Raw genomic sequence first — 11,807 nt, 5'->3', positions numbered from 1 at the left:
CAAAACTTCAAATTAGCTTCGATGTACAAAAAACTTGGATAGTTGTGGAAAGAAATGTTATTTGGGGGCTCATGTATCCAAGATGTCTTTCTGGACAAAGCAAAATTCAAAGGTTGATTAGAAAACTGGTCCTAAATTGCCTCTGTCCCATGAACACTATCCTATTATCCTATTGACCATCAACCCTGAGGGTTGATTTTATATAATGCTATAAAAAGAATAGTGTGGTATATCTGCTACAAATGTCTTGTGCAGTACTTTCCTTTAAAGTAAAGAGAGTTGAGTTTGAAGTGCAAATGTAAAAGAAAAATTAATTTCACCTTGTTTTATAATGTACAAGAGAGTTAGGATTTGGATTTTTATTGTTACTATAAGTTATAATAATAGTTTTTTGGATGCTTGCTAATCTGATGTATGTAAAAGTCACTATGGACTTTCCCTTTGACTTCATGAAAAGTGTTCAGCAGCCACTGAGAGAATCATAAATGAAGGATTATGATCAAGCAATAGTGAATAATGAGGAAATGGTAAGCTAATGAATAGCTATTAAATTTTTAGTTGAATATTTAGCCACTTTGATTCTGATATGCTGAAGACAGTTTCCAGAAACTGTTGCTTTCCATCTCTAAGCTAAATCCATGCTTTCCTGTGGGATCCTCAAGCTAGGGACTGAAGTGGCAGATGACAGGAGCCCATGGGTCTTGCTCTAATGGATACTCTAAAGATCTAGAAAAGAATGGTTTTCGTGTCTGCAGTGTACTTTAGGTTCTTTCTCCAAAACTTCAATCCCTTTATTTTACCACATTTTTGGATTGTAATCTAACTATGGACATTTCCTATGCAGAATCTTCCTCTTGATCTTGTATCTTCTTTTGCTACCTCCACCCTAGACTCTTCTGTATTTAGGGACCCCCAAACACACTTGACTGTCTTTTAGGTATGGCATTTACTTTTATGTCCTTGATGTTTTCTTGGTATAGGATCAATAGCAATTCATTTCTGTTCTCTGGTTCTTTATTATAATAAAGATGTTTAAAACTAAAAGTGGCCCACAGTATGATTTGATTGCACAGTTTAGAATTTTAGTTAGAGTCAATAGATCTGCTCAGAAATCTTCATGTAGCTGGAAAAAAATGATGACAACAAAGGTATTTATAAAAATATATTTCACAAAGTAGGAAACAATACAGGAGTTTCTCTGAATACAACACATGGAGTAAATAAACAATATTGCATTAAAGCAAAGTAGAAAAGTAAAATGATCTGCATGTAATACTTGAGTTTTATCATACATTTCTACTCCTACATGGCAGGTTTGCATTACAAATTAAATATGCTCACATCTTCTAGTGCTGTTCTGCTTTTGTAGTCTAAGACGTTCTGCGCATCACCATAACCAGGGACAGAAGTAAAAAAAACAGAAGCAGTAAAATTATGTACAAATCAGTTTCTGCTCTAAATTATTTGGGAGAGGAAAACTTGAAGCGTGTTTATTGGGTGGGGCATTATGTAGGTATCTAAAAGTCTAGCGTTTAAATATTCACAGGAATCAATATACTTCCAGATGTTTGTGCTTGTAGTAAAAACACCAAATACTAGGATTATGAATAAAATAGAAAATAGTCCAAAAGTTTCTCTGGGAAATGCTGTTTCTGTAATCACCAGTCACAATTACACTTTCTACTCTAAAGAGACTATTACCTCTCCCCTTGATAATATTGCCTGCCATACTTATCTCATCAAAATGTACATGTATTAAACATTCATTGTATAGATATTAATATAAAACAATCTAAAGGATTATTAATGGATATAATTTAGTTTTCCCCATATAATCCCTTAATCTATAGATTACCAACCTTAATAAATAAAAGCATTATTGGACATCAATAAAATATTTATTTTGAGGATTAAACAAATAAATTCACACGCTAGCAATAAAACCATCTGTCTCTGATGTGGTCCACTGTGGAATACAGTTTATCTCTGTGTCCTTGTGGAAGAAGATGAAGTGGAGGGAACGAAGAATCCTGCTTCTAGACACAGCCTGTTTGAATGGCATTTCTCTCCTCCCACCTTTGAGTTGGCAATCCCCACCCTGGAATGGATTACGAACATGTGAATATTTTAAGGCTCGACACAATATTTAAAGATGCTATTCAGTCTCTGTTAAGTGGGGCCAACAATTATGTACAACGTATGGTCACCGTACCATATAATCTAGGAGACCTTCCCAAACTCCATAAAGTCATAATGTACAGCAGACCAAAGTATTGCTTTATCATTTGTGACGGGATCCTTATTGGTGAAGGGAATAAAAACCATTTGCACTCATAAGAATCCTTACAGAAGACACATATCAGCAGCAGAGTCCTTGCAAGTCCATTTTTTTTCTAATAAAGCACCTTTTAAGTTTGTTTTGTTTTTCTCCTCTTAAACAATTCTCTAAGGATTAGCTAGGATCCCAATCTCTGACTGTGGCCGTCAGGTAAATATCAAATATCCAAACACTTCTAGACACTCCACATACTTAATTCACACTCGACAAAATTTATCACCTCCTAACATATACTTTTTATTTTTATTATTTTTTTTGGTTCAACATTAAAATGTGGTTGAGTTTATAGATGATTGGTGCTAAACTTGCCTCTAAAACAAATAGCCACATTTGTTGCATCTAAGGGGAGTGACCCTAGATAGAATATTACAGAATGCTCAGTTCCATTGATTATTTATATAATCCACTGTCAAGTTTCTTTGTCACTTTCACCAACAGAGTAGAGTTCGCCCAGTCTCTTAAAGCGGGGACCCCAGTCACTGAGGTAGTCAAAATTCTGGTCTGAGTCTGATGTGGTGGACTCCAAGGAGCTGAGGGAGCCAGCCACAGACCCTCGGCCTTCATAGCCATAAATCTGTATGGAGTCATATGGTGGGGCTGTGGGGTCATTATCTGCCTCATGCAGCCTTACATTTATAAATTCATCGACATCAACACCATTTGGAACTGGAGCAAGCCCTTGCCTTGGCATAAACTGCAAATCTGGTTTAATATCCTTACGGGGTAAAAATCCATTAATTCCATCTGGGTTTTGCAAAGTTGCAATGTCAAAAGCCTCTGTGTCCTCCTCCCCTCCTCCTTCGTCGTCATAGCGAATGATGTTTTCTCGAACGTCTTCATCATCTTTGATAATTAGTGGTTCGTTTTTATGCCGCCTCAGGGTAACAAACAGAACCACAATGACTGTAAGAAAAAGACCAGATCACAATCAGTCAATGAGCATATACGGGCATGATCAGAGAAGAAGAGATGACAGGGGAGAGGAGAATTTTGAAAACAATATATTTACGACTTCTACAACTTGCACCTTGTGTGTGGTGCTTTAGAGTAGTGGTTCTCAACCTTCCTACTGCTGCAACACTTTAATCCTGAAGGAGCTCTAACAAGCACGAGCATGTCAAATACAGGCACAGCATGGCAAACACAGGCCTGAGCATGGCAAACACTGTAGACAGGTTCTGCCGTTTAACTCCTTTCCAGTTTCCTTGCTAAAAAATCTTCACATTCAGTAAGCTAGCCTGCCAGGTCTTTACCACTATTTGGTCATGGACTCATTCCTGAGATAAAACACTGAGGTCCAAAATTTAAAAAAAAAAATCATTATTTGCTTAGTATATTCAGTCAAGATTTACCCATTCACCCTAGCATAGACTCCTCATTTTTCTCCTTAAAAACCTGCTCCTGTAGAAACACCTTCTTTTGCTTTCTTACTTGTGCTTGCTTGGGGTTTTTGGTGACTTTACTTACACCCCACCACCTTGCCCCTACCTAGTAATCAACATTATGCTAAAAATTTGGTGACTGTGTTCATCCAATTTCAGGATGGCCAACCCCTCATATAAATATAATTCCTTATGTTCCCCAACCATAGAAGTATTTTCATTGCCACTACATAACTATATTTGATGTTATTATGTATCATAATACACATATCTGTGTTTCCAATGGTCTTAGGAATTCCCAGTGAAAGAGTTGTTCAAATCCCAAAGGGGCTGCTACCACTGGCTGAGAACTACTGCTTTAGAGTGTTCAGTCATGCTGACACCCAGGCTTTTAAACTCTTTAATAGCCAATTAGCCTAAAGAGTTATCTGATTGATAAAAACTAAATTTCTTGTCCAGATCACTCAAAAGCAGTTTCATTTAATAAACATCTGTTTTTGTGGTGTAAAATACATATAAACTGAAATCAGCTCCAAGGTGAGCCCTACAAAAGAGAAAATAGCATCTGCAGCATGGTAGACACATTAAGTACATTATGTGAACTATTCAACTTCCTTGGTTTCTATCTCCATTGCTTCCATCTAGTGAGTATGGTACTTGAAGAACTCTTTTTGCAATAATACTGCTGCTGGTAGGACCAACTAAACCTGAATCTAATGCTTGTAGATCCTTCCCTTTCTCCTAAGTACTGGACTACAGAGATGCTTTCACTACGTTCACTGTGCTTAGTCTTGTTTTAAAAATGAGCACTTTAAATAGAAAAGTAATAAAAACTTACCTCTTAATTTGCATCCTTTATTTTAATTTTACCTTAGTATCAACCAAATTATCTATACGATGATTTTAAGGAGAGCATATGTTTATAAGCTTACATATTCTATGTATATCTCACTAAACTCTGAGATCTGATGATGCAATGACCCAGTCCATGTCTTATTTATCATCCATGGTAATAAAACACAGAAAAATTACCTCTTGCATTAAATTTGTGTGCAAGATGTGGTTTGGAGGCTGCCTTCTGTAATAGGTGTTCGGATGGATGTAGAGTCTCATTCCTTACCTCCTTGTCATTTTGCCTCTTACATCGTTTGTATTCTCCCTGGTGATGGGTTTGAACAAGGCACCTGAAATCCTCTCAACCTGGACAGAGTTTGCATAATCCTTTCTCACTTTATCATAATGTTGATTACATTACAGGTTAGATTTTACTACTGTTATTTATGGTCACTTACAGCAGTAGGCTATGAAGGTGGTGCTACTCACCGAGCAGCAAAATGATGCATGCTAATATAGCAATTAAGGCGCCCATACTGAGTCCAATAGGAAGGACATAAGCTTCAACATTGCATGACTGGACCACGCCATCATTGCTACAGCCACAGACTCGGATGGTCAGGGTACTGGTGCTACTCAGAGGAGGGTTCCCGCTGTCACTGATGACTATAGGCAGAAGGTAGACTTCTTGCTTCTGGCGGTTGAATCCATTATGTTTTGCCAGAATGCTCAGGGAGTTATCTAGGAAAATTGAAAATGACAATTATTTCCATCAACTCAAAATGTATATGCAAGTAATACTTGTTTTTCTAGTTGACACATCCTCGTGAACCTTAAACTACTTCCAAATACAAAGGAATAATTACAGCTCCTGCACATTCTATTCCAACATTATCAATTGAGAGAAACCAAATATTCACAGCAAAAGAGGATGTATGAAAGGGAGCCAGTAAGAAAATGTTGAGAGCTTATATATCCTTGTAAATGCAAAAGAGATTTATAAAAATAATCTTCAAGGGTATTTTCAGAATACACATATTATACCATCTCCCATAAATCCATGTGTACTTTTTTTTTGGTAGAATGATAGTGTATTCTAATTGTAATGATTTAACAATTTAACAAGAAATGCAGCATTTATAATTTTAAATAAATTTCAAGGATAGATGTAAAAATACATCTTTATTTTTTTCCCAATCTGCTTTTATACCGTTCTAATTACATGCATGTATTAAGGTCAGTTGTAGGCTGAGGAACTAGCAATACATTAGATGCAAAGAGTCAAGGAAAAGCAAAACAATAAACACAAATGACAGAAATCTGGCATTGGCCCGGGACAAGGAAATGGGCTTCAGGCAAGAATCTGACAATAGGCTAGAACAAAGAAATAATTTCAGGCAGGAATCTAAATCTTTGGCTAGAACAAAGAAGTAGGCTTCAAGCTTGAAAATGACTTTGGTCTAGGATAGGAAAATAGGCTCAGATATTTTGGTAATCCTGACAAGCCCTTAGAAACAGTGATCAGTGGAGTGATCACAGGACTTTGTTTATTGCCTTGCTTGTTCTTAGAATATTTGTGTTAATTGTCTTGCTTGTTCCTTGTGTAAGTTTATTAAGTAATCACAGGATCTAACTAGAGAGAACATTACCATATAGACAATGTCTATTTGAGATGCTAGGTATTGAAAGACAGACTGGATGAAATATGAATATTAAAAGCTAAGTTTATTGACTACTATCTACCTAAAAAAAAAAAGTCAGAATTTCCTGAAGCATTTATCTTGAGATAACAGAAAACAAATTGCTGCCAATTGGAAGAGATAGATCGTAAATTTTAAGTTTCTGTAGACTCGTTTATGTATGCTTGTTATATGAATAAGAACAAGAGATGTAGAAGAAGGAATTTCATTTTGCATTAGTTATAGAAAAATTTACATTGTGTATGCAAAGTCATATCTATCAACAGTTAGGTAATATGAGATGCTGTAATTTAAGTCTGAACTAAAATTAGTCCATGACAAGTGACTGGTCCCACACTGGCCCTATAGTTTTTATAATTTCAACCTACTAATGAACTTTAGTCATTCATCATTCCCAGAAGAATGACAGTCACATTATGCATATTTTAATCTGTCCATTAATTTTAATCAATAAAAGACACATAAATACTTAAAATGGGAACCCTGATTGTCTCACTATAGTATTTTAGACCAACAAAAAAAAGAGTACTTACTGAACTAATATTATTTGAAAAATGTGACTATTTCAATTAGGAGATATTTCCGATATTGACAAACTCACAGACATCAGAATACTGGGTTAAGTCATTATTCTCAATAAATGACATCATCTATGATTTCAAAGCTCTCTAATTTCTGGTCATCAGTGTCCTACTGACTTCCAAACCATTTAAATAAACGGACAAATATTCTACTCAAATGACTTAATATGTCAAATCCTGCCATATAATAACCTCTCTTAGAATTGTGTAGAAAATAGAAATCATTCTCGAAAATAGGTGTATAATTACATCTAATTTACATTGGTTAAGATATAAACAGGCTTATAATGCTTTACTAGGAAGTAGTCAAAAAGAAAAGGCACTCTGATTCAATTATTTTTTTTTCAGAATTCCTTTTGGTTGTGCCTCATTATTTAGCAATTTACACAGCAAAAATAAGGTCTTCTAGAAGGGTTAAGCAGCAATATACAAAATGATCCAGTAACATTTTTCTCATGACCTAGAAGGAAATATCAGCTAGCTTAAAGCAGGGCAACATCATTTGAACATAGATACAGAATCCATGATTGTGTTTTATCTTCAGAATGTCATGGCAAATCTGCATCCAGTTAATTAGCACAGGGAACATTTGTTAGATTGCTTTGTGTCCTTTAGTTCAAAACATGAGATACAAATGGTTTTTTTTCATGGTACAGAATTAATAAAACTGTAATGAGGTTTTTTCTTTTGGCGACTGACATTGTTTATATGAAAAAGTATTGCTGTAAATTCTCGTTTTAAAGTAATCTACAGTGATAATTTAGAAATTGCAGCAGGACTGTTACTTGTTACAGAACAAAGTTGTTAGTAGTCTGTCTAAACTCTACCTCCACAGTTACTTGGCAGAAACCAGGTATGCTCCTCCCCACAGTTACCTAGCAACAACTGGGTAGACCTGCCCCACACCTCTCTCTTGCTCCCTTGATCTCTCTGCTGGCAGGTTCTCTGCCCCCACTCCCCTCCCCACTTCCCTTCCCCCTCTCTCCACGTGATCATGGCCGGCCTCCACTTCTCTCTTCTCCACTTCTCTCTTCTCTCTGTCATTCTTCTTGTTTCTCTCCCCTCCTTTACCCTCCACCCTTAATGAAACTCCCTTCGTGGAACCCTTTGGTCTGGTGTTATCTGTCTAAGCTACTCTCGAAAATCTAACAAAAGTGGTGACTGTAAAACATGGGAGACTCTAATACTGCACTCTTAATTGCATTTCTGTACTAATCATTGATTTTACATTTGTGTTGCTCTTTCCACATCCATGAAATTATTGTATAGAAGAAGTACTAGAATCATTGTACTAGGTTCTTACCTGTCAGCCCCAGGCAACATTAAGTAACTCCCTTTCTTTTTTTTTTTTTAAAAAAAGAAAAATGTATTTGCATGTATTATTGATTTAACTAAGTTTATATTTAGTTAACTAAATGAAATCATCATTATAGAATATATTAAATCTATAAAAGAAGAGTTTCATGCACTTAAAGCTAATATACCGATACATGCACAGTAAATATTCAAAATTATACATTTCAAGATTTCTTGCTTTTTTTGGTAAGTATATGTTGAATTTTTATTTCATTAAAATTTTAACTTTAATCCTATAATTGTCGCTTATAGTTGGTAATTTAAACATATGTACATTTTAAAATCAAAGGATATTTTGGGTGGTGCTCATATTCTGGCTTGAACTATCATACGGAATTGACTTCTTCCACGATGACAATTAACTTCCTTCAAGTTACAGTCTAAGCTCTCCTTTGCCCAATGATCCTGAATAGTCTCTCACAAAACAAGTACATGGGCTCATATCCCTTCAGGAATCTGCATGTTATTGTATTTCTACCATCTTATTTTTTAAATCTTCCATCAGTGGCATCTTTTCTTTTTTTTTATTTATTTATTTTTTTTTTTAGTGGCATCTTTTCTAAGAGTGAATGTATCATAAAAAGTCTTGATATGTCTCAGAGCATTTCCTTTTACCATGTGCTTCTGTATGAAACTGTGCTATTATTGTCTATTTGATGTTCTCCGACAAAAATAGAATACAAAGTGCCAGCCTCCATGACAGTTCTTTAAATAACATGGGTAAAATTTATGAAAACAGCAGTATATTTTATATAATATAAATAATTTGGAGAACCTTAACATCTTTAAGGCTATTAGTCTTTTCATAATCTTGATTTATCTTTAAAATGTGTAGCCCAGGCTGGCCTCGAACTCGTGATCCTCCTGCCTCTGCCTCCTTCAGCAAATCCTACCGGTGTGCGCCACCACTACCGGCATTATATTATATATGAATAAAGTATTTTAATTTCAACTACCATCCCACTTTTTTATTATTGCTACTATATGCATTATTATTGCTAAAGTAAGTATGTGTAAATTTAGTTAGATTGTAAAATTGCATTGTTAGTAAACTTGCTGCTAAATAAAGTGTAATAAAGTGTAACTAATTTGTCAATTGCTTTTATTTTCAATAATTTAAAATAGTTTCTATTTAGTTTTCAAAATACACAGGCAATTTCATCAGATTATTCTATGCCTTATGGAAGCAGAAGCTCCTGTTGATGTCCATAAACTTTATAAACATTGGAAGTCCTAGGTGATGATTCAGAAGAAAATATGTAAAAGAAGAAATATGTATTTAAAAATAAATGAAGAAGCAAACATAATAGTCAAAACCCTAGAAAAATAGGAAAACTTTAAAAGCAATGGGAAGCTCATATTACATACAAGGAAATGGTTGGAAAACTAACAGTGAAATTTTCATACAAATAATGTATTATTAAACCTCTCAATCAATAATTTTATTCAGTAATCCAGTAATGCTATCTTCAAAATCTTACATGTATGCATGTGTGTGTGTGTGTGTGTGTGTGTGTGTGTGTGTGAGAGAGAGAGAGAGAGAGAGAGAGAGAGGAAGATTGAACTGTTGCAACACATATCAAAAAACTGAATTTATTATCAGTATTTACTGTAGGTAGTTTTCTACATACTATAAGCAAACAATTGCAAATTGTAACTCACTGCATGTTAAAAACAAAAAATAGCTGTGAAGATGATTGTGTAATTTTAAAAGACAGTAAAACTATGTAGTTTTGAAAGCAATTTTATCAAATAATTTTAATTTAATGTGTTGTGGAATATATCACTTGAAAATAAAACTCTAACATTTCACTTTGAATAACAATCAGAGCAAAGTAGAAAAGTTGAGCAATGATAAAATATCAAAGCTTTCCCACCAAATCCTAGAGATCTTTCACTTAAACACTGAAGAATAAATATTTTACTCAAGTACACTGTAAACATTTAACACTGAAAACTGTGTAAATCACAAAGTAAAGGTGAGATTAGGTAATTTAATCACTCCATATTATGTTTTTCCTAAAATAAAATTAGAAATCTGTGAGAGAAAGTAACTAAAATATATTAAAAAAATGTATAAGTTAAATAGTACAGAACTCAATATCCACCTGGTCAAGGAAAATTTTATTAGAGAGTTAGAAAATATGATACATGAATATATGCACATAAGCATTACATGCATACTTGTATAAGTGAATATTCAACAGAGAAAGTTTCACAGACTGCACGTCAAATTGTGGAGGTAAAATTTAAACTCAATTTGATCATACTAAGAAATCAGAAAGATTTCAAAGTAAAAGTTTAATTTTTCTCTCTAAGACAGGAAAGAAAGGCAAACTAATCCTAGTACCACAAGAGGAATGGAAATCTTTAAGAAATAGAGGGTACTATGGGCCTAGGAACTTGTAAAATCCAACTCAAGTAAAAAGACAGAGCCATCAAATAGAGAGATGAGTTGCCATCCCACACTCAAAAACTCTATCTCAGAATTATTCCTGTCTAAAAGAATTGCTGGGACAAAATTGGAGAAGAGACTAAGGGAGAGGAGGCCCAGTGACAGGCCCAAATTGTAACCCATCTCAAGGGGAGGCTCCAAGGTCTGACACTATTACTTATGCTACGATGTACTTACAGACCGAAGCCTAGAATTGCTGCCCTCCTAGAAGCCCAACAAGCAGCTGACTAAGACAGAAGCAAATAATTACACCCAACCAATGGAAAGAAGTCAGGAACCCCTGTGGTTGACATAGAGAAAGGCTGGAAAAAGCTAAGGAGGACTGTGACCCCATAGGAAGACCAGCAGTCTTAACTAACTTAGACCCCTGATATCTCTCAGATACTGAGCCACCAACCAGGCAGCATACACTAGTTGTCCTGAGGCCCCAGATACATATACAGTAGAGGACTACCTGGTCTGGCTTTATGGAGAGAAGATACAACTAACCTTTGAGAGAATTGAGGCTCCAAGGAGTGGGGAGGTCTGGCGGGGTGAGGAGGGTGTAGGGTTGTGGGACATCCTCTTGGAGATGGGGGAGAAAAAATGGGATGAGGAACTGTCAGAAGGGAGAATGTGAGAGGAGTAACAACTGGACTGTGAAAAAAGGGTAAAGATTAGAGAGAGAGAGAGAGAGAGGGAGAGAGAGAGAGAGAGAGAGAGAGAGAGAGAGAGAGAGAGAGAGAGAGAGCGAGCGAGAGAGAGAGATCGAGAGAGAGCAAATGAATGAAATAGAGGCTAAAAACCACATCTGGATGAGTTTGGCAATTTCTTCCCATTCATATGTTCTCCAAAGGTCAAGATTCCATTTATTTTTTTTCAAGTGCTATTGCTTCAAATTAATTTTTATTTGTTTTGTATTAGCCAGTTCTCTGAAAGTATTGTAAATACAAGAATGTACATTTGGCCTTTGGACCTTGCTCTGGTTTTAAGTGAAAAGACTTCTGATTTCAAGTACACGTGAACATCGTTGATGGTATTTATTGGAAAATAGTTTTGCTGTTGTTGAGTGAAGAATTTGCTTTTCTAGTTCTCTTTAGTTCCTTATATATTGTGTTTAATTTTTCTAGTAATTTAGAGGTGATGACATGAAGGAATACCCATTCAATTTGCTTTAAAATT

At 35.3% G+C, this 11,807-nt stretch overlaps 1 protein-coding gene across 1 annotated transcript in view; it reads right to left on the bottom strand.

The window, feature by feature from the left end:
- Positions 1-2,747: 2,747 nt before the first annotated feature.
- LOC114623719 (cadherin-8) overlaps positions 2,748-11,807 on the bottom strand; it is a 21,401-nt gene continuing 12,341 nt past the window's right edge. Inside the window, exons 3-4 of the mRNA XM_028770418.1 lie at positions 5,044-5,295; positions 2,748-3,241 (exon numbers count right to left, since the gene is read on the bottom strand). Coding sequence (XP_028626251.1) covers positions 2,748-3,241; positions 5,044-5,295 — 746 coding nt within the window. The remainder of the gene's footprint in view (positions 3,242-5,043; positions 5,296-11,807) is intronic.

The sequence above is a fragment of the Grammomys surdaster genome, unplaced genomic scaffold (assembly GCF_004785775.1).
Source record: "Grammomys surdaster isolate TR1022 unplaced genomic scaffold, NIH_TR_1.0 201, whole genome shotgun sequence".
In the NCBI taxonomy this organism is placed as follows: Eukaryota; Metazoa; Chordata; class Mammalia; order Rodentia; family Muridae; genus Grammomys; species Grammomys surdaster.
This window is presented reverse-complemented; position numbering and strand designations above follow the sequence as displayed.